Genomic DNA, 22,650 nt, shown 5'->3' with positions numbered 1-22,650 from the left:
TCATTACCTTGTCCATCTTGAACTTCCCCTGCATCAAGGACTTGGTCTCTCCGTCCATCTCATCCTCCTCAGATTCTATGAATAAAAAGCATTTACTTATTTCTCTTTTGACAAAAGAATGTTGATATTTTTTTTGTTCAAGACCTAGAGTGGCGTAAAAAGTTTTGAAAGGTCAAAATTCAAAATTTCCCAAAACAATAAAGTAATTTTTTTCAGTTTCTTAGTAGCTGAAGTAGTTCAAAGGGTGATTTTTGGCCATTAATGTTTCAAAATAGATAAAGAGGATACAAAGCACTCCTCGTTACGTCTAAATTTCTCTTTTAACTTAAAGTTGTTAGTTTTCTTTTAAGCGAGACCTAAAATTGCAATAGGTGTGATTTTGGCCAGAATAGGAAGAAATAAAAGATGAGAGGAGATGAGTATCTTGGATGTCAGTTTCACAAAAACCTTAAAAGATATCAAAGGTATATCCATTTGTGAAGTTAAAAGAAATATTGATTATCGTGGAAGGAGGAGGGGGGAAGCGGTTGTTGAGGGGAAGGTGATGGTTGGGAGAAGGGGAAGATGAATGTCGAGAACATGTGTTTGAAGGGGGACCAGGGGGGGTTTTTGGGGGAGGGCAGGTGAGACCTTTTGAAGGGGCAGGACAAGCTATAAAGTTAGGGTGGTTGTCTTCAGGGGGGGGGGTGTCTAGTACCTTGTTCCTCCTCGTCCTCCTCCTCCCCCCAGAGTACAACCTGGAGGAACCTGGTGTAGAAGTCCACCATGTCCTGGGTTGCAAGGAAGATCAACATCTTCTTGTTCTTCTACAAAGTAGAAAAAAAATGAAGAAAAAACATAAAATATCAAAGTTTTTCAATCTAACTCATGCTGTCGATAAGTCTTTAAAATACGAAAAAATGGGAAAATAATCTTTGCTTTGCTTATCAGAAAAAAAAACAATTAAAGAGGCTTCCCCTGGAACTTTTTGAAAAGTAAAGTTTTTTTCATGCAAAATTTTAAATAAATTTGAGAAAAACTTTTTTACGGAAAAGGGTATCATATTTTCATTTTATATTAATGCTTCGAAAACAAAATTAAATTAAATTATTTATCAAAGTGGGAAAGGGTAAATATTAAACCCTCAAATAATATTTAAAAGTTTAACCAAACATTACCTGTGAACATTTCCAGATAGTTTGAACTAACCTAGAGTACCTAGCCTGAGTTTAAACCTACCTAGAGTAATTCGCCTGAGTATGAACATACCTTTAGCATTTAGCCTGAGTTTGAACCTACCTAAAGCAATAATCCTGAGTTTGAACCTACCTAGAGCAAATATCCTGAGTTTGAACCTACCTAAAGCAAATATCCTGAGTTTGAAACTACCTAAAGCAAATATCCTGAGTTTGAACCTACCTAAAGCAAATATCCTGGCATTGAACCTACCTAAAGCAATTAGCCTGAGTTTGAACCTACCTAAAGCAATTAGCCTGAGTTAGAACCTACCTAAAACAATTAGCCTGAGTTTGAACCTACCTAAAGCAATTATCCTGAGTTTAAACCTATCTAAAGCAATTAGCCTGAGTTTGAACTAACCTAGAGTACCTAGCTTGAGTTTAAACCTACCTAGAGCAATTATCCTGAGTTTGAACCTACCTAAAGCAATTAGCCTGAGTCTGAACTAACCTAGAGTACCTAGCCTGAGTTTAAACCTACCTGGAGCAATTATCCCGAGTTTGAACATACCTAAAGCAAATATCCTGAGTTTGAACCTACCTAAAGCAATTAGCCTGAGTTTGAACCCACCTAAAGCAATTGGCCTGAGTTTTAACCTACCTAAAGCAATTAGCCTGAGTTTGAACTAACCTAGAGTACCTAGCCTGAGTTTAAACCTACCTAGAACAATTATCCTGAGTTTGAACCTACCTAAACAATTAGCCTAAGTTTGAACTAACCTAGAGTACCTAGCCTGAGTTTAAACCTACCTAGCGCAACTAGCCTGAGTTTGAATATACCTAGAACAATAAGCCTGAGTTTGAACTAACCTAGAGTACCTAGCCTGAGTTTAAACCTTCCTAGAGCAATTAACCGGAGTACGAACATACCTAGAGCAACTAGCCTGATTTTGAACTAACCTAGAGTACCTAGCCTGAGTTTAAACCTACCTAGAGCAACTAACCTGAGTTAGAACCTACCCAAAGCAACTAGCCTGAGTTTAAACCTACCTAGAGCAACTAGCCTGAGTTATAACCTACCTAGAGTACCTAGCCTAAGTTTGAAACTACCTAGAGCAACTAGCTTGAGTTTGAACCTACCTAAAGCAACTAGCCGGAGTTTAAACCTACCTAGAGCAACTAGCCTGAGCTTGAGCCTACCTAGAGTACCTAGCTTGAGCTTGAGCCTACCTAGAGCTACTAACCTAAGTTTGAGCCTACCTAAAGCAACTAGCCTGATTTTGAACTTACCTAGAGCAACTAGCCTAAGTTTGAGCCTACCTAGAGGAACTAGCCTAAGTTTAAACCTACCTAGAGCAACTAGTCTGAGTTAGAACCTACCTAGGGCAACTAGCCGGAGTTTAGCAGGTACAAGGAGGAAAGCCTGTTTTAGATTTGCCGGGGTCACCAGGTTCTTCTTGTCATCTAGAAATTTCAAATCAGTTAAGCTGACAAAGTTAGTGTAAAATGATTTGTTGGGAAAAAACTTATCAAAAACGGTAAAAAAATGTTAAAAACATACATATCCTTGACGTGCAATTTAAATTAAGTAAGTCAAAGAATCATTGGACAATTTGCTAAATAATTTTTGGTTTTATACTTATTAAATAAATAGAAAATATTAGCTGAATGAGTTAAATAATTACGACCGAACAACTGAAGAAAAATGAGAAAAATACCTTCACCACCGTCTCCTGCAGCATCAATAAATACAGGGTGTCGTAGACTCACTTCAGATAGTTGTTCTATTCCCTAGATTTATAGATATAAAAATATGCAGATAGATAGATAGAAAGATAGATGGATAGATAAATAGATAGTTAACCTTTGATCGAGATAAAGCAAGAATATGCCCTGAAAATTTGGCAAAAAGAGTTTTTGTTTCACGGATCTAAAAGTTTTAGATTTAGAAGAATTGTAAATAGATAGATAGATAGATAAAGATAAATAGATAGAAAAGATAGACGAATAGATAAATAGTTACACAGAAATATAGATTTTCTCTACATATAAAGTAATAATCTCTGTTTGTCTGTTCAATCATATCTTTTGACCCCTTGACCGATTTCCATCAAATTTTGATTCTGGGAAATCACGGAAAATGTTCTTTGCTTGGTTTTTAAGTCATAGGAAACTATTATGTGAATTAACAAAATTAATAAAATTTAATGCTTTTAACCTCGGATACTATACTAACACTGAAGTATCTATTCTTGTTTACAAATTCCGCCCAGAGATTTCAATGTGTGCGCAGAGTATACGCATCTACAATTAAATTTCCTTGCATTATAACCTTGTGTTGAACGAAAGATGACTAGTTTCAAGTAGGCAAAAGTTCAATCCAGTGCTATGGATCCAGATCCGTTAAATCAGAAAAAGTTTGACTTCCTGGATCCGGATCCAATTCCAGGTTGCAAAATACCAAACCAAAACCAAAATCTAAACTGTTGAGAAAAACTGAGATTATTAAAAATTTCCATCAATTTCATAAAATTTTAACAAAAAAGTAGAACACTTATGGGAAAATTTGTTTTAAAAAATCAGTGAATCTTAAAGTAATGTTCATGAGCCGGATCCGGATACATTTTTTCAGGATAGATCGCATCAAAATCAAATGGATCCTAAGCTGCACTGGTTCAATCAACCAATAACTAATAAAATATTAACGTAATCTTATATTAGTTTATGCTCAAGGTTATTTCCTCAACAATTAATTATTGTTACGAAGCAAAGTGCCATTAAACTCTTAATCGGATAAAGCTTGTGTAAAATAAAAGTATCAGGGTTAAAAGTATATGTTTTACGATTTATTTGACACTTTTTACCCAAAAATTATTTGATTTTTAAGTCGGCCAGCGCTTAGGATCGATTTAATTTTGATGTATTAAATAAATAGAAAATATTAGCTGAATGAGTTAAATAATTACGAACGAACAACTGAAGTAAAAGATTACTTTAAGCCTGAGGTGTTGACTGTTGGTGTGCGAATTAAATTATGATAATTTAAGAAGAAGTTAAACGCATATCTTTGGAAAATCAAATTGAGAATAATACCTTCGCCACCGTCTCCTGCAGCATCAATAAATACAGGGTGTCGTAGACTCACTTCAGATAGTTGCTCTATTCCCTAGATATAAAGATATAAAAATATGTAGATAGATAGATAGATAGATAGATAGCTAGATAGCTAGATAGATAGATATAAAAATAGAAAGATAGATAGATAGATAGATAGATAGCTAGATAGCTAGATAGATAGATATAAAAATAGAAAGAAAGATAGATAGAAAGATAGATAGATAGATAGATAGATAGATAGGTAGATAGGTAGATAGATATATATATATATAAAATTAGAAAGATAGATAGATAGATAGGTAGATAGATAGATGGATATATAGATAGATAGAAATATATCAAAATAGATAGATAGATAGTTGTTCTATTCCCTATATATATGGATATAAAAATAGAAAGATAGATAGATAGATAGATTTAAAATATGTAGATAGATAGATAGATAGATATAAAAATATGCAGATATAAAAATAGAAAGATGGATAGATAGATAGATAGGTAGATAGATATAAAAATATGTAGATAGATAAATAGATAGTTAATCTTTGGTCGAGATAAAGCAAGAATATGCCCTGAAGATGGTAAAATAAACCGAAAATTTGGCAAAAAGAGTTTTTGTTACACGGTTGGATGATGGATGGATAGAAAAAAGCTGGGTTGAAGCAAGGTTATAATGCAAGGAAAGTTATTTCAGAGGTGTACGCATCTTTTGTACTGCAGTGTACTGTCTCTTGGCGGCAATGTAAACACAAGACAGATGTCACAGCCTGACATGGGATCCATCTTTCACGTAAAAAATGAATGAAATATTCTGGTCATAGAAAACTATTATGCGAATTAACAAAATTATCAAAATTTAATGCTTTTAACCTCCTCGGATACTATACTAACACTGAAGTATCTATTCTTGTTTACAAATTCCGCCCAGAGATTTCAATGTGTGCGCAGAGTATACGCATCTGCAATTAACTTTCCTTGCATTATAACCTTGTGTTGAACGAAAGATGACTAGTTAGATAAATTGATGAATGGATAGATAGCTATTAAATTGATATTGTCTAGAAGACGTTTACCTGTGTCAGTGTAGCGGAAAGAAGAAGGGATTGTCGTCTTTTATGATTAGTTTTCTGTAGGGCATCAAGAACCTAGAAATAGATTTATAGATCTAGATAGATAGATAGATAATAGATGGATGGATGGATGGATAGATATATAGATAGATAGATAGATATAGATAGATAGATATAGATAGATAGATAGACAGATGGATAGATATATAGATAGAAAGATAAGCATATTTAGAAATGGTTTGTTTATAAAAATGTTTGACAAGCAATAAAAAATCGAGGTGAAATTTGCAGTCCAATTGTTAAAAAAAAACAATTTATCTTTGGATGGGGTGAGAAACATTGCAAAATAGAAATAAAAGTCTTATAGGCTTAAAGTAAACATTCTTAAAAAAAAACATCATAAGACTTTATAGGAAATTCATGATTTCTACCTTTGTCACTTCACGTTCGTATCCCAGCTCAAGCATTCTGTCAGCCTCGTCTTAATCAGGAATTTTTTTATTTAAAAATTTTATTTACGAAATGAAAAATGTACTTTAAGTGTTGCACTAAAATAGGTAAAAGTTCAGTCCAATGCTATGGATCCGGATCCGTTGGATCAGAAAAAGTTTGGCTTCCTGGATCCGGATCCGCAAAAATATGCGGATCAACAGATCCGGATCCAATTCCAGGGTATGCAAAATATCAAAACAAAACCAAAATCTGAACTGTTAAGAAAAAGTGAGAGTATTAAAAATAAAAATCTCAATTTTAGCAATAAAGTAGAAAACTTTAAAAAATCAGTGAATCGTAAAGAAATGCTCAGGAGCCGAATCTTGATTGATTTTTTCAGGATGGATCCAGATATACTGAGTTGACACTTATGATGTAAGAATATAGCTGTACTGAGAGTGTACAAATACTACGTTGCCATCTATTGTACTTAACAATCTATTCACACCCTTCCACAGCCTTTCAATCAATCAATATTCCGTCTTTTCAATATTATCTACTAGACGACCAGGTGTAAATACAAGAATATTCACACCCTTCCTTAATCTAATCAACCAATCAATTAATCTTCTGTTTTTTCAATATTATCCACCAGACGAAAAGGTGTAGACAAGAGGATATTTACACCCTTCCTCAATCTAACCAATAAATTAATATATCAATTAATCTTCTGTTTTCTCAATATTATCCACCATACGAACAGGTGTAGAAGGATATTCACACCCTTCCTAAGCCTTTCAATTAATCAATCAATCAATATTCCGTCTTCTCAATATGATCTACTAGACGACCAGGTGTAAATACAAGGATATTCACACCCTTCCTCAGCTTAATCAATCAAATCAATCAAATCAATCAATCAATCAATCAACCAATCAATCAACCAATCAATTAATCAATCAATTAACCATTCAAAATATCAACAATAGACTGAATAATAAACAATCAACCAATAAATAATCACTCTTTCTCACCAATTCTGCAAAGGAGAAAATGACCAAAAACTATTACTAACTTTCTAGTTGACACTTAGACATAAAAAAGTTCATAAAATCGACCACAAATAGTATCTAGATCCATGAAATCTGTAACGAACTGTATCTATTATCTATCATAAAATCTACCACAAAGAGTATGGACACCCATAAAATGTACCACACACAGCATCTAGATCCATAAAAATCTAACACAAACTGTATCTAAATCCATAAAATCTACCACAAATAGTATCAAAACACAAACTGTATCTAAATCCATAAAATCTACCACAAATAGTATCAAAACCCATAAAATCTACCACAAACAGTATCTAGATCCAGAAAATCTGACACAAACTGTATCTACATCCATTAAATCTACCACAAATAGTATCGAAACCCATAAAATCTTCCACAAACAGTATCTAGATCCATGAAATCGAACCCAAACTGTATCAAAATCCATAAAATCTACCACAAATAGTATCAAAACCCATAAAATCTACCACAAACAGTATCTAGATCCAGAAAATCTGACACAAACTGTATCTACATCCATTAAATCTACCACAAAGAGTATAGAAACCCATAAAATCTACCACAAACAGTATCGCAATCCATAAATTCTACCACAAATAGTATAGAAACCCATGAAATTTACCACACACAGTATCTAGATCCATAAAATCTGACACAAACTGTATCTAAATCCATTTAATCTACCACAAAGAGTATCGAAACCCATAAAATCTACCACACACAGTATCTAGATCCATAAAATCGAACCCAAACTGTATCTAAATCCATAAAATCTACCACAAAGAGTATCGAACCCCATAAAATCTACCACAAACAGTATCTAGATCCATAAAATCTGATACAAACTGTATCTAAATCCATAAAATCTACCACAAAGAATATCAAAATCTATAAAATCTACCTCACACAGTATCTAGATCCATAAAATCTGACACAAACTGTATCTAAATCCATAAAATCTACCACAAAGAGTATCGAAACCCATACAATCTTCCACAAACAGTATCTAAATTCATAAAATCTGATACAAACTGTATCTAAATCCATAAAATCTACCACAATGAGTATCGAAACCCATTAAATTTACCACACACAATATAGATCCATAAAATCTGACACAAACTGTATCTACATCCATAAATCTACCACAAAGAATATCAAAATCTATAAAATCAACCACAAACAGTATCTAAATTCATAAAATCTGACACAAACTTTATCTAAATCCATAAAATATACCACAAATAGTATCGAAACCCATACAATTTACCACACACAGCATCTAAATCCATAAAATCTGACGCAAACTGTATCTACATCCATAAAATCTACCTTAAACAGTATTCAAGCCCAAAAAATCTACCACAAATTTTTAAGCTACACATTTTATGGTTTAAATGTCGTCTTCCTATTCCACAGTTTTATTAGTCTCAATGTATAATCATTTAACTTGATACCTAGCTTTCTCTGCTTTCCTTCCTTCTCCTCCCACCAGTAGTCCAGGAACCAACCAGATAAACGCCTATTCAGCATTATCATATTAATCAGGGCTTAGTATCCGGATCCATGCGGATCCACGGGATCCGCATAATTCCAAGGGGAAAAAACCTTATCCTCTCAAATTCCAATACTGAACTGTGTAAATTATTTAAAAATTATTTAAAATTTATTTGTGTTTGAAATACAAATACAATCTCAAAGGATTAAGTTTTTTCACTAAAAATTAGTTGATGGTGCATGGTCCAAATCTCTGTAGAGTAAAAAAAAGTAAATGTTAGTTCCACACTTATTGAAAATATATTTCGGTATGGGTTGACCCTCGTCAGTTCTAACGATAATAACCATCAAAATAGATAAAAAAAGAAGAAAAATAATTTAAAAATTCTTTTTTGTTAAAAAAAAACGAGGCGGGAGGCTAAGAGTCAGGGGAAATAGAAATAGAAGGGGAGGGGAGGAGGAGGGGAGGGGATTGATAAACCTACCCTGCAAAGTTTCTGAAACCATTCATAGCTCTGTAGAGCGAGCTCCCTGGTTGGAACAATTATAATAGCAAAACATCCATCACTACGTTGAACTCGGGGTTCCCGCTCACCCAGCTAAACAAACATTTGTGCATTCATTTAAAGGGACTGTTCGCGTAATTTTAAGTGATCCTCCGTTAAAAAGGAAAAGAAAAAAGGGGCATGCCCGATTCACAACGGTACCTTTGAAACCAGGAATGAAAAAAAAGTTTTTAAAAACAAAAACATGGATATCGAATTTATGCTTGATCAGACAAAGCTTTTAAAGTATCGTTGTTAATCGAACATGTCACTCTGCCGATAGATGGTCATTTATAATTATGTTTACAGTTTAAGACAGGGTTCTTTTTATTTTTATTTCTTCATGTTTTAAGGTTAAAATGTAAGAAAACACTTCGTAGTTTTAAAAAGTTGTTGATTGTTTCAACGAATTAAAACCCCCTTTTCTTAAATCGCTGAATTAGGTTTCAGTTTAAGATTGAAAACAAATGTGTTATCATTAAGAATTTAAAGGCACAGTTTCGAAAGAAATGAAAAATTACCAAAACTTCAATAGATAGATAGATAGATAGATAGATAGATAGATAGATAGATAGATACCTTTTGTAGGATTGGAATAGCATATGTCAGTGTTTTCCCGGAACCTGAATAAAAGTTATTTTTTACATTAATATGAAACTAAAATTTCTTTCAAAATCACACAATGAAAGTGGAGGATATAATAAAACGTCCTAAAAATAAAAACGTCAAATGTACCAACGTACTGAAAATAAAAATGTCCTGAATATAAAAACGTCCTTATTAAAATAAATAGTAATAAAAAGTCATAACATCTTGAAATAAGAAATAATGAATAGATCTTAAAAAGGAACCCAATATGGAACCCCCAGCCGACTCCAGGGCTCAGCGCTTCAACATGCAGCGTACGGTCTCGATCCATCCTGACTAATGCACCATTTTTAACGCCCATGCACTAGTGATATATTCCGGAGGCTGACAGCCAAAATGGCTAGTCCTCCGTCAACAAGACCTACCCTAGATCCTTGAGGTTTTTAACCATGTTCTTATCCAGGTTAAGACCATCAAATGATTTGACGGAGAAAACATCTTCTTTTGTTGGAACTACATCCTATATTCATCCCTGATTCTTATACAATTAAAAAAGCTGTTTTTTTTCAAAGCTACTTACTTTTCCACCCAAAACCTTAATTCATTATTTTCCAAGAAAATGGTTGAAGAAGAAATGTTTTTAAAAAGTTTTGAAAAAGAATCTTAGTTTAAGAACCGGTTTTCCTGAAGTATCATCTGAGGAATCTCTGGGTTATGATTGAAGAGAGAAGAGATAACATTATCCTCCTGGTAGGTATCCTAGAGCACCCTGGAGGATTAGACAACTATGCAACCAAATGTCGTCTTTACACGAACAAAGACAGACATTATAATTACAGGATGTGCTTACCAATAATAAATCCTCAAGTACAGAGTAAATGCTAATTAGAATCGATTTAAAGATGCTACTTAATGACTAAGGGTTGTTCGACATAATCCTACTTGCTTTATGTTTAAAACAGTGCTAAGGATCCATTTAATTTTGATGCGGATCCGGATCCAGGATCCGCACTGGAAAAAAATGGATCCTGATCCAGGTCATTTCTTTAAGATTTACAGAATTTTTTATACAAAAAATAATCAAATTTTTTGTTTTATTTTTTCGCTTATTTTTATCCTAAAACTTGATGAACCATTCAGAAATGAGTAAATTTTATAATCTCTCTTTTTTCAAAAAATCAGATTGGGGTTTTAGGAGTAAAAAAAGTTTTTTTTTGCAGTTTTTAGTTGATATTTTACCCCTTGGATCCGGATCCGTAGATCCGCATATTTTTGCGGATCCGGATCCAGGAAGCCCAAATCTTGCGGATCCTAAGCACTGGTTTAAATTAGTATCAGGAGTTGGAAATTTTAGTTTTATCGCTGAACAATATTGTTTATATCTCCGATGATTTTAGAAGCCCGAAAATATCTTGACTGCTACCATAAATTTTACGAAGTAGAAAAAAACTTTTTACATAATAAAAAGTGTCATGTTTATTGTTAGTGGAATGCACAGCACTTTACAAAATTGACGAATTTTTCGGTAAGCTATGTTTTGAAATTTATATTGTTTCTACCATTATAATTAAGCTTTAATAGATAATTTTACGATCGACATGGGTGAAGCACATGGATTATTAAAGAATGTAAAATGTTCAATTAAACATGAAATCATTTAACAAATTTTAGATCTTAAAAATACATCTAGTTCTAATGTCCTCTTTTAATACAATATTTATGTTAAAAATCAGATTATTTTTTTCAAACTTTTAAAATACTTTTAGAAATACTTGTTACGGTTAGTTGTAAGAAATTTTGAAATTCAAGAATAAGTTTTGTTTAATCCTCCTGCCTGGTTCTTTCGGCTTGAGGGACCTCGGTCTTTTTTATCCACACGTTCTTTCCTTGGAGCAGGTTCAGTAGCGGCCTCCTGCTCCGGATATCAATCAATCAATCATCAATCAATTAATCATTAGATAATCAGTTGATCAAACAATCAATCAATAGATACAACGAATATCTATCTATATATATATATAAATTGTTATCTCGGTTTGATTGTATGTCCGATCATAACTCACGACCGATTTGCCTCAAACTTTGATTGATGAACTCGGGAGAACCAGGGGTATGTTCTTTGCTTGGTTTTTAAATTATAAGTTGATTTTAATAGAGAAAAAGGGCTAAAATCGTAAATTAAGTCCAAAAACGGGTAAACGACGGGAGTAACTATATATAAGTAACCTGGCATCTTAAGATAGTAAAGATAAAAATTTATGAATGATGAAAGGAGGTTTAACTAGGTTAATCATTTTTCCAAGTTGTGAAAGCAGCCCCGGAAAAGTAGTTAAACCAGCCGAGCCTAGTTTCACCACGTCTCAAATCTTCCAAATTTCTATTTATGGATATTAAAATAAAGCCATTGAGTGGAATGATTTGATTTATCCGCCTTTAAACAGAAATTAGTAGTTCAGAAGCAGTTTGAAACTATTAAAATATTTCTAAAAACAGTCTGACGTAATCTATGAACTGTCTTTGGAATTCCAAGTGACCTTCCGTTTAAAGAGGGACATGTACGATTCACATAACTATCCTTTATATCATCAATAATTGGGAAACCTATCGTCCTTTGTCTTGCTTAATTTTGGCAATTTCCTCCCATTGCATCTTCAGAAGAAATACGCAGGTCAGTTTAGAAAGAGAAACCAAAATCAACTATATTTTAATTAGTTTAATATGGATATCTAATTCATTCTTAGTCGGTTAAAGCTTTTAAACCACCGTTGTGAATCGGCCTTCTCATTTTATAAATGAAGAGCAACTTAAAATTACGAAAGCAGTCCCTTTAAGAGATTACTTATACTAAATACCGCACACAGACTATAATTATATTAGTATTTCTTGGGAACCCAGCGCTGCCAAAAATACTCCAGCCATTTAGCCGCACTAGAACGATATTACCGGGAAACTAAATTTTCACTATTAAAGTCGACCCACTTAACGTAGAATTTCAAACCAAGCTAATAACATTTCCGTGGGTCTCTCGAGTTAACCAATGATAATTTGAGGCAAATCGGTCCAAAAGTTTCTGAGTTATGATCGGACAGACACTTTATATATATAGGTAACTCTTTTCCGATACTGACTATAAGAAACTTTCTAAACCCTTTCTTTTAACGTTCTAGGAACCTACGAACAGACTTACTGGTCAAGCTACAAACAGTATTACAAAAATAGATATAATGTTCTTTACATCAGTCCAATCTTTAACACCTCTCAAAACTATAGGATGTCAAAATAACGAATCTTCTTATATCAAAAAACAAAACTTTAGTGGTCAATTTAGAGGTTTCGATCATTTCAGCTCAACTTTTCTTATCCCATTCCTATCTCGTTTCAGATAATGCCAAACTTAATTTAGGTAACTGCAACGGGTGTTAATCCAATATCAGACAGTACCACTTTCCGTAATTTCTCAACATAATTCTTCAAGTTGATTTGTAAATATTCTTTTCCATTAAATTCGACGAAAGAAAGCAATAATATCCTTCCTGCTTTTTGTGTTCCTGTACAGTTAGTTTCTCAGGGGCGGAATAATTTAAGTTCAGTGTTAGTCCAGAATCCTCCATTTTAAATGTCTGCAAAAATATACTAAAATTATTTTAACGCAGAAATTTATTTCATTAAATATACGCACAAGATGTTAGTTAACAGATAAAACTTATTTGGCGGATTAATCTGATTTGCGCACTTTATGGGTTGAGTAAGTTCCCCACGTCAACGATAGATGTCTTTACTGGGCAGTAAGCACACAAGCTCCTCCAACAGCCTTTATCTTTTCCTCAGCTACACGAGAGAAGAACCTGGCCTTGACAATGACGGGCTGCTTGGGGAGAACACCCTTGCCAAGAACCTAAAAAACGAAATAGTTACGACCAGTTAGTTTTCCTTTCAAATCTCCATACGATATTTGGTCTTCTTCAAAAATTGATCCTTTGCCTAAATTTTCATAAGAATCATTCTTTGAAACTATTTGTAATTATTCATTGATGCTCACTCAGGGCAAATTTTTTTATAATAAGATAATAAGTTATGTTATCATCGTGCTATAATGTTTATTAGTTACGTATTATAATACTGTTTAATTGTTTCGTAAAAAAATAAGGACATTAAAATAGATATTTATTTGGTTCGTTTTTCCTTCATTGTATCTAGGACTACAGACCCTTTAAGTACATTAATCATATAAAGTAAAAGCACATCACTATTTAGGTGAAATTATTTTTGATTCTTACCGGCAAAATCCTAACTAAATCGGTTCAAAGTCATTATCAGGTTCAGTCAATTTGGCTATTATTCAAGGCAGGCCGAAAAGGTGGTCATGGGATTAACATACAAAATTAGTTGGACGAATCAATCAAATCAAAGTTTAAAAATTATACAATTTTTTTTCACGCAGCACTAAGATATTTTTTTAATTCTGTAATCGCTCCCACCTTGTCTAAATTGATAGCTGGGCAGTAGTTGTTTGATATGTTGGGATGAACATGGAAGTTTCTCATTCCAACTTTACCAAAGTATCCAGGATGGTACTTGTCAAAGTTAATCCTAAAATAAATAATCATGAAAATTAATTAACTTACAATTGGAAGAAAAAAGTTTTTATTTGTCGAAAACATTAGGATTTATTTTTAATTGTATCAATAAATGTTAGGACATTATACCAAAATAATTGCAGTTTATATTTGATAATTGAAACATTATTATTGCAAGAAAAAAGCCCTTATATATTATGGGATCACCAGAGATTAACGTGCATGTAAAAGCAAAAAAGTCGAAAATAATTGAATACTAAATTGCGCTTTGCTTGAGTCTAGTCAAATTGATTATGCAATTACCACAAAGATCCAGACGTTATGAAAAGATGAAATTTTCTAAACTGGGTTGTTTTTATCATCACAACCTTAGGTTTTACATTACAAACTTATTCACACATTTTGTAGCCCTTGACATACATTTCGAAACTACAAGCTTGTTCCCAGCGTTAAAGGAGAAATTGGCAGTATATTGATTGATTTAAGCGCGAGAGTAGACACATTTTGAGTCACTGTGATACTGGTGAAGACTGACCTGTGATGATGTTGACCTCCAGCGTTTCCGCGACCTCCGGGATGCTTCCTAGAAATCAACCAATCATGCATCAATCGAGATAAATTGATGGATAGATCAATGAATATATAAATGAAAGATCAATTAATTTATTAGTAAATGGATCAATTAATCAATCAATAACCAAATTGATCGATTGGTTTAAATCGAAATTTCATTAATAAGACACCAAGTGGATAGAACGGATCAAGTAAGGATAAATTAAGAAATAAATGATTGGATCAGATAATGAGTTTTGATAATTTAGGGTAACAATAAAAATTATTAACTTTTTCCAATTCAATCTTTAAGATACTTAAAACCCAAAGAATTAACTGCGGCCACAGCTTTGAAAATTGTTAGAATATAGTCTTTTTAATTTTAGGTTGGTTAGTTTTAAGAGAGTTTTTTAGAGGCATTTCCGTTCCGAGGCGTTCCAATAGCACCAGTTTTGACGAACGTAAAGACTGTTTAGTCCGTAGACATTAAAACCCATAATTTTTTAGAACATTTTATGAAAAGTATATATTTCTGTACTATGACCAAAATGTGGATTATTACCTGTGCTTTCCGATCCTACCATGACCATGGGACACATGTCCTCTAAGCTTACGAGTCTTCTTCTTACACGTTGACATTTCACTCTGAAATATTTTAAGCATTTACTACCAAATATCTCGAGGAAATTACCAATCAAGCACTTGTAGATATGTGTTAGCGGTTAGGTTATTTAGGTCTGTACTAACCGAATAAAGTAGCTAATTTGTAGATAAAAGCAAACCAGTCTCCTAGATAAATCGATAAAATCGTATGATAGACAAATGCTAATGACTTTTGACCAGAATTGGGTTTTAAGAGTTTAAATCAGAGCAAAGCCACTCTTCAATTGCCCCCGAGCCGCACGTGGATGGAAATAAAATTATTTTGAAATGCTCGGAAAAAAATAGAATGCCCCGTGAATATCTTTTACGGCTTTATCTTTTGTGAAATAAATTCCAAATCTCACAAATCAGAAACTAAACAATAAAAAGAATAAAGATAAAAATTTTATAATTATAAATGTCAAAATTGTAAATTAAGATACTTAAAGGTAAATTTTTACACTTTAAAACGTTTTTTATTTGAGTTGGACCTTCCATTAAAAACTCAAAACCCTTGTTAAATAATGCCGTGTCTATGACAATACGCGGCAGAAGCGCATATAAACATTTAAAAATATTTTTTAAAAACATAAAGTATTTTGTCAAGAATGGGCGAGTTAGATCATTTGAACGAAGTTTTAATTAAAATAAATGAAAATTTTAAAGATCTCAATGTTTCTCTTCTTAAATCTTTAAATGGAGAATACTTTTTAAAGGTAAAGAATCTAGATTTAAAATAAATTTGAACTTATTATTTCTTTCCTAACGACCCATGATTTCGCCAATAACGTGACGTTAACTTATTTAGCTGTTCCTTGGGAAATTGAATTAAAGTAATAATCCACTCTGAGAAGTTTTCGCGGAACAATCCTGAATTCGTATCCCAAAAGATGTTAAAATTGTATACACCTACATACAATTATTGGGAAATTTAAGGTTTTACTTAATAAACACGGGTTCTCTCGACCAATTTTGGTAAGGAACAATTCCCTTATCTTCCCTGTTAAACAGACGTATCTTCTTTATAAATATAAAGTAGTAATCTTTGTTTGTCTGTCTGTTTATTCGGTCATAACTCATGAACCCCTGTAATAATTTGCCTCATCTTTTTACTGGTGGGACTAATTATGAGTACCCTGGGCAACGCTGGGTTTCTAAGCTAGTATTTTATAATTAAATTATTGAGTTTAAACAATTGTTAGGTTGAGACGGCTGAATTGGATTTAAGTTTACTGTACACCAACAACATCTACGTTATTATCACATATTCATCTGAACAGGTGAAAGATAATCATATTTTTTGTTTATCAAATTGAAATGAATAATTTTGGTCTTTTACATTGTACACTTTGCATGTGCAACCTTTCATGCCATAACTGTTTTAAAGTGCCTATACGGGGGGGGCAACGGGCAGCCCCCCCCCCCTCCCAGATCTTAGATATTTTGATCTATCTGTTTTGAAGAAAGAAAAAATCCNATCTGTTTTTAAGAAAGTAAAAATCCTCTTTTATCTGTTTTAAAGAAAGTAAAAATCATCTTTATCTGTTTTTAAGAAAGTAAAAATCCTCTTTTATCTGTTTTAAAAAAAGTAAAAATCCACTTTTATCTGTTATAAAGAAAGTAAAAATCCTCTTTTATTTTATTTTTTCTACTTTCAGCTTTGCAGAGCTGTTTTGTTTTCTTTTTCATTACAATTGTATTCTTGCAAGCTTTAATGCACCAAACAGTTATTAAATCATAATTATGTTTTTTTTTGGATTGTTTTTTTAAATTGAATTGCATTTGTGAGTAATAGAATGTAGATTTTTTAGGAAAATTAATTTACTATGTGTGCCATGAAATTGTCTTGTAAGTGCTAATATTCAAACTGAATGATCTGAACTTACAGTTGAAAATTTGCCCTCACCCCCCCAAAAAAATGTATTTATCTTATATTTTTTTAATATTTGCAGGACTCGCTAATTATAAGAAGTTTGAGCTACCGAGCTGAAATCCTGTTCTCGTCTTCTCTACGTTTTCATCATAGGGATACAGATACAGGTCTGGCAACATATTTACTACTGCTGAGGAAATTACTGCTTGAGACAGAATATAAAATCTGCTCCGGGCGCAAGGAAACAGAATAATGGATAATTTTTTTATTTTTTTTTATCAATCAATTTGTAGTTTTTTGTTTTTTGTCTTTATATTTGTAGTTTTCTTTAATTGTTTCCTTGTATATTTTGCTGATTAATTGGTTTAGTTAAATTATTTGTTAATATTTTTGATTCGTTAATTCTTTAAATCGTTGGTTCATCTTTTGATCCTTTCATTGCCTGATTCGTTAGAAATTAAAACTTATTTGCACAGAATTATTTTGTAAATTAATTGTAAATTATTGTTCCATATGATATAGTTTTTTGATATATTGTTAATCTTTTTACAATTAAATTTTACAAAAAGTTGAAAAGAAGAAATTAATATGTTAATTTGTCAATTCTTTTACATATCCCTAAAAAAGTTAAAAAGAAGAAGAAGAAAGTAATATGTTTATTTGTCAATTCTTAGAATCATTTAAATTGAGAGAATATTTGAATATTTTAAATATCCTGGTTTTTTTTCTGATAACAGGAGGAAACGGTATTTTCAAATTTTCAGCAGGTATTAGATTTCATTTTCTTTTGTAAATATAAATCATCTTAATTTCTGCATATACAATATACAATATACTTTGTTTTTAGATAAAGAGCGAAGAATTAATAAAATGTTTGATAGAACGTTCCCCACTCTCCACTCAGCGTATATTCAGGTTATAACTTAAAATTTGTTTGCTTCTAAATTTATATAAATCATAGCCCTACCCCACCCCTCACCCCTTATACGATGAAAGCCAGAAAACTGTGGAAATGGAAGACGACGTTAAATCAATCCTTAAGAGTATTTAAGAGCACTGTGTGTACATGAACTGTACTGTACTTGTGTGTACATAAACTGTACAGTACTGTGTGTACATGAACTGTACAGTACTGTGTGTACATGAACTGTACAGTACTGTGTGTACATGAACTGTACAGTACTGTGTGTACATTAACTGTACAGTACTGTGTGTACATGAACTGTACAGTACTGTGTGTACATGAACTGTACAGTACTGTGTGTACATGAACTGTACAGTGCTGTGTGTACATGAACTGTACAGTACCGTGTGTACATGAACTGTACAGTATTGTGTGTACATGAACTGTACAGTACTGTGTGTACATAAACTGCACAGTACTGTGTGTACATGATCTTCTTTGATTTTAGGTCTGGAAAATGTCAAGGTGTTTATCCTGTAAATCAACTTAAGGGAGAATCAGGTACACAATTTACTGTACAGTAAAATGATAGGCATATTTTATTGGAAATTGTATAGTGGTAGGCGATTATATCAATAAAATTAAGACGACTTAAGATTTAAATTTTGATTTATATAATAGCTGTTTAAAAGCATGATACACATATTTACATAAAAGTCAAGAGAAACTGTCAATTAAAAAATATTTTCTTTGATTGCTTGCAAACTTGTAATTCTAAAAAAGCTTGTTAACAATCAGAACTTAAATAAAAAGTCGTCTTCCTTGTTTTGATATAATCTCCTGTCACTGTACAATTTCCTTTAAAATATGTTTTATAGTTTACCGTACAGTAGTACAATTTACAATACATTATGCAGTATGCTATTGAATTTACCGTAGCGTACATTAAAATTTACAATTAAATATGCTGTACAATTTACACTTTACAGTACTGAAGTAAAAAGTTTTATCTAGTATACTTACAGCCTGTCTCATTTTCCAGAAATTTCAGCGTCTTCTGTAAATACATTTTCTTTCAATCAAAAAAGATTACAGTGTCCGAATTTAATGAATTTAAGCCGCGTCTCAAATCCCACAAAACCGGTTTTTATTGAGCGCCGGCTTAAATCTTGAAAAATTAAATACAATTTTAAGTGAAACCAACCATATTTAAGCAGCGACTCAAAATTTTTTTAATTCGGCCTCAGGCTTCATGTTTAAAATCTTTTTAATGAATTTTAAGAGAAATTCTAGGATAAAAATGATAAGATAACGATTTATAAATTTTATTAAAATAAGAAGTTTACCAAGTTGGGAATTAATGATTAGAGAGAGGTTGTTGAACTGTAATTTCTGATTCAAGTTGAGGTTGGTAGCATAGTCAAAGCACTCTTTCATCCTTTGCCAACTATATTTATTTCGGGACAGGATATGTTCTATGATCTATACAGGATATGTTCTATGATCTATACAGGATAATACAATTTCCATGTTCCAATGCCGATTATTGTCCAATAAAGTTCTTTAAATACCACGCTTTAACACTTCCATTCCTAGGCCAGTGTACGGAGTGCATGCATTTCTTCTCAACACTGGTAGAATCTAAAGAGGAGAAGATTCCCGGTAGATATTTTTTAGATAGATAGATAGATAAATACTCATTGAACTCACATACCGTTACATTACTTTTTTATCCATAGTGACCACATCAACATAATTTTCTTTCTCGCATCGCATCCCGACTCAATTACTTTCCACTTGTTCAAAATCTACTTTATTGACCCAGCTGTTTTTTGAGACGGGATAATAAAGTAAGCTTTAAATCTGGGACAGCTTTATTGTCCCGACTGGCCACTTTATTGACCGCCTCAACCCATGACCAGTTACATACTTGTTCAGAACTGTTGAGGTGTCCGTACCTAAATTGTTCCCGTGTATTTAGACGCCCTAATGCATTCAAAAACCATGTCAGGTAAACAAAGATACTTTTGTACTGTTTTACACCATTGTGTACTGTTTTACATTATTGTGTTCTGTTTTACATTATTTTGTACTGTTTTACGTTAGTTTGTACTGCTTTACAGTATTGTGTACTAATTTACACTATTTTGTACTGTTTTACATTATTTTGTACTGTTTTACATTATAGTGTACTGTTTTACATTATTGTATACTGTTTTACACTAGTTTGTACTGTTTTACATTATTGTGTACTAATTTACACTGTTGTGTACTAATTTACACTATTGTGTACTAATTTACACTATTTTGTACTGTTTTGTTCTATTTTGTACTGTTTTACACTATTGTGTACTGTCAATTTTGCTGTTATGATTGTTTTAAATTGTGTGTTCTCTTTAAAGTATCTTGCGCATTTCTGTTTGAGAAAAAACGTCAGAATTAAAAACGTGTCAGGCCAGAAAAAGAAGGACGAGATCTTCCACATTATTGATTAAATAAAGGTTTAAAGGGGCATGTCGCAGGTCCCTGTCCCTATTTAAGTGAATGTCACTTAAAATTGAGTTGACAGTCCCTTTAAAAAGTCTAAAATCCTTAGATGAAGTTTTAAGATTTTTTTAGAACCCATTCAACTCAACAACCTCGAGTCGACACACCGCCTCATGTGGATGATTATGATGATGATGATGATGAAGATGTTGATGACCCGCTTCCTGGTGATCTTCTTGTCAAGTCTGAGCCCAGTCCTCAATCATCAAATTCAGGAATTCAATTTTTTGGGCTGTTTTTTTTAATATATCTTTTTGAATTTTTTTCATTGCTAACTAAAAGAACGTAGGAAAATTTAGATTTTTCTTATTTTTTTTCTCTAGATATTAGTAAGTTTGGTGAAAGACATTAATTTTTCTGAAAAATGTAAATTTTAGATAAATAGTTAAAAACTATCTTTCGACTATACTGCAAGTGTACTTTTTTAAATGCAATACAAAAAAAAACTAACAAAATGTCCCACAAGTTTAGTTATTTAAGTTTTTTTTTATTTAAATGGTGCTTTTTCTAAAATAAAAAGAATGGTTAAAGCACCGACATCTTTAACTTCTAAAACAGGTACAACTAGTATCTGGTTGGTTGTTTTTATCAATTTTTATTCCATTGTCTCTAATTGAGTAAATTTCCTTTTTATGAAAAATTTAAAAATTAGAAAATGGAGAAGAGCTAACGGAAACCCAAGAAAGTGAAAGTATGGAAAAACAAGAAGAAGAAAGTACAATGATAGAAGATTTTTCAAGGAAAAAATCAAAAGAAAGCGGAGGGAAAAAGAGAATTTCCAAAAAGAGAATTTTGTTACAAAGCATAGAAGATAAAATTAAAGACCTCCAGTGCTCACATTGTCAAACGGACTTCAGGTTTTTTTTTGTTCCACACATAAATTGTTTAAACTAGATGAAATACAACATTGTTCAACTTTAAATAGATTTTAAATCGGCCTTTTTATTTCTATCATTATTTGAAATAGGCACTGTTCTTTACACGTAATTAGTGTTTTATAAGAATCTTCTTCAGTATTTTTACCTGTCAAAATTTCCTGTTTTTTTACGATTAAATTAATTAACTGGCTTAAATTTTAGTTCAAAACGGACTCTGATGAAACACTTGAAGGCCGTTCACACAGATGTACATTCTTAAATTAATCTTAAATGGCTTAAATTTTAGTTCAAAACGGACTCTGATGAAACACTTGAAGGCCGTTCACACAGATGTACATAGGTAGAAATCTAGTCTTTTATATATGTTTGGCAATCTCAAATTAAATTTTGTTTAGATGTGAAAAATGTGATAAGAGCTACCCCTTTAAAGGTAAGTCCAAGAGAAACTAGTATTTTATTTTTCTTAAAAATCCGCTATTTTCTAAAGTGTACAATGTACAGTGTACTGTACACTTTAAGAAATAGCCATTCTCTAAACTGTTGATTGTACTCTTATAAGAAATCCGCCATTTTCTAAACTGTACACTTCAGAGGAACTTGAGAATCACATGATCACTGTACACGAACCAGTCACATGTTCAGATTGTGGGGACGAATTTGCAAATCAGGTTTGTTTGACTATATATAAAAAAATGGGTTAAAAAATGGTTCAAAATGGGGTTAAAAATTGTTTTTAAAAAGGGTTTAAAATTGTTATAAAAATGGTATTAAACATGACTTTCAAAATAGTTTTAAAAATGGTATCAAAAGTGACTTTCAAAATGGTTTAAAAATGGTTTTAAAAATGGTTTTAAAAATGGTTTTAAAAATTGTATTTAAAATGTTTTTAAAAATTGTATTTAAAATGGTTTTAAAAATGGTTTTAAAAAGTGTTTCAAAAATGGTTTAAAAGAAGTTTTTAAAAATTATTTTAAACTAAACTTTCTAATTTTAGAACAGTCTGTCAACTCATCAGAGCGTTGTGCATAGGTCATAAACTATTTTTAATCCTTTAATAAAAAAAAATCAAAATATTGATTACAATTTACAACTTTAGGTCAACCCTTGAACCATGTTACATGTGTGGAAAATGGATGAAAAAATCATCAGTATCTGCTCATATTAGGATGGTGCATAAGGTACAAAAATGTCAGCA

General features: G+C 32.1%; 4 protein-coding genes and 2 long non-coding RNA genes across 8 annotated transcripts; 1 reads left to right on the top strand and 5 right to left on the bottom strand.

The window, feature by feature from the left end:
* Positions 1-6: 6 nt before the first annotated feature.
* On the bottom strand, positions 7-1,177 carry LOC111715663 (uncharacterized). The gene is made up of 3 exons (XR_002768280.1): positions 1,158-1,177; positions 698-806; positions 7-75 (listed from the first exon to the last, which is right to left on the bottom strand). It is a non-coding gene; the product is annotated as an uncharacterized LOC111715663 (long non-coding RNA).
* A 1,334-nt stretch (positions 1,178-2,511) lies between these two features.
* On the bottom strand, positions 2,512-5,839 carry LOC111715662 (ATP-dependent RNA helicase dbp7). 2 transcript variants are annotated; one of them, XM_023491017.1, is made up of 4 exons: positions 5,776-5,839; positions 5,348-5,419; positions 4,251-4,323; positions 2,512-2,621 (listed from the first exon to the last, which is right to left on the bottom strand). In XM_023491017.1, the coding sequence occupies exons 1-4, from the start codon at positions 5,809-5,811 to the stop codon at positions 2,527-2,529; spliced, it is 276 nt and encodes a 91-aa protein (XP_023346785.1). In that variant the 5' UTR covers positions 5,812-5,839; the 3' UTR covers positions 2,512-2,526. The 2 variants fall into 2 exon arrangements, with proteins under 2 accessions (XP_023346785.1, XP_023346786.1); XM_023491018.1 differs by lacking the exon at positions 4,251-4,323 and adding an exon at positions 2,876-2,948.
* Positions 5,840-6,428: 589 nt separating this feature from the next.
* LOC111715661 (uncharacterized) lies at positions 6,429-9,568 on the bottom strand. The gene is made up of 4 exons (XR_002768279.1): positions 9,474-9,568; positions 8,835-8,948; positions 8,310-8,374; positions 6,429-6,474 (listed from the first exon to the last, which is right to left on the bottom strand). It is a non-coding gene; the product is annotated as an uncharacterized LOC111715661 (long non-coding RNA).
* A 317-nt stretch (positions 9,569-9,885) lies between these two features.
* Positions 9,886-13,111, bottom strand: LOC111715660 (uncharacterized). 2 transcript variants are annotated; one of them, XM_023491016.1, is made up of 4 exons: positions 13,016-13,111; positions 11,317-11,394; positions 10,167-10,229; positions 9,886-10,002 (listed from the first exon to the last, which is right to left on the bottom strand). In XM_023491016.1, the coding sequence occupies exons 1-4, from the start codon at positions 13,091-13,093 to the stop codon at positions 9,904-9,906; spliced, it is 318 nt and encodes a 105-aa protein (XP_023346784.1). In that variant the 5' UTR covers positions 13,094-13,111; the 3' UTR covers positions 9,886-9,903. The 2 variants fall into 2 exon arrangements, with proteins under 2 accessions (XP_023346784.1, XP_023346783.1); XM_023491015.1 differs by having other exon boundaries at positions 9,887-10,002; positions 10,167-10,241.
* A 10-nt stretch (positions 13,112-13,121) lies between these two features.
* LOC111715658 (60S ribosomal protein L27a) lies at positions 13,122-15,280 on the bottom strand. Its single transcript, XM_023491013.1, has 4 exons — positions 15,174-15,280; positions 14,595-14,642; positions 13,940-14,072; positions 13,122-13,377 (listed from the first exon to the last, which is right to left on the bottom strand). Exons 1-4 carry the CDS (start codon positions 15,272-15,274, stop codon positions 13,258-13,260), a joined length of 402 nt encoding a protein of 133 aa, XP_023346781.1. The 5' UTR covers positions 15,275-15,280; the 3' UTR covers positions 13,122-13,257.
* Positions 15,281-15,817: 537 nt separating this feature from the next.
* On the top strand, positions 15,818-22,633 carry LOC111715659 (zinc finger protein 567; the record flags this gene model as incomplete). Its single annotated transcript, XM_023491014.1, is given in 15 exon segments — positions 15,818-15,969; positions 16,456-16,533; positions 17,206-17,367; positions 17,864-17,893; positions 17,974-18,041; positions 18,539-18,591; positions 19,627-19,692; positions 19,969-20,041; positions 20,650-20,792; positions 21,230-21,434; positions 21,742-21,795; positions 21,851-21,885; positions 22,047-22,123; positions 22,450-22,484; positions 22,552-22,633. Coding segments are annotated over 15 exon segments (1,269 nt in total), but the record flags the coding sequence as incomplete, so codon positions are not given.
* Between the last annotated feature and the right edge of the window lie 17 nt (positions 22,634-22,650).

Source organism: Eurytemora carolleeae, unplaced genomic scaffold, assembly GCF_000591075.1.
Source record: "Eurytemora carolleeae unplaced genomic scaffold, Eaff_2.0 scaffold1838, whole genome shotgun sequence".
In the NCBI taxonomy this organism is placed as follows: domain Eukaryota; kingdom Metazoa; phylum Arthropoda; class Copepoda; order Calanoida; family Temoridae; genus Eurytemora; species Eurytemora carolleeae.
This window is presented reverse-complemented; position numbering and strand designations above follow the sequence as displayed.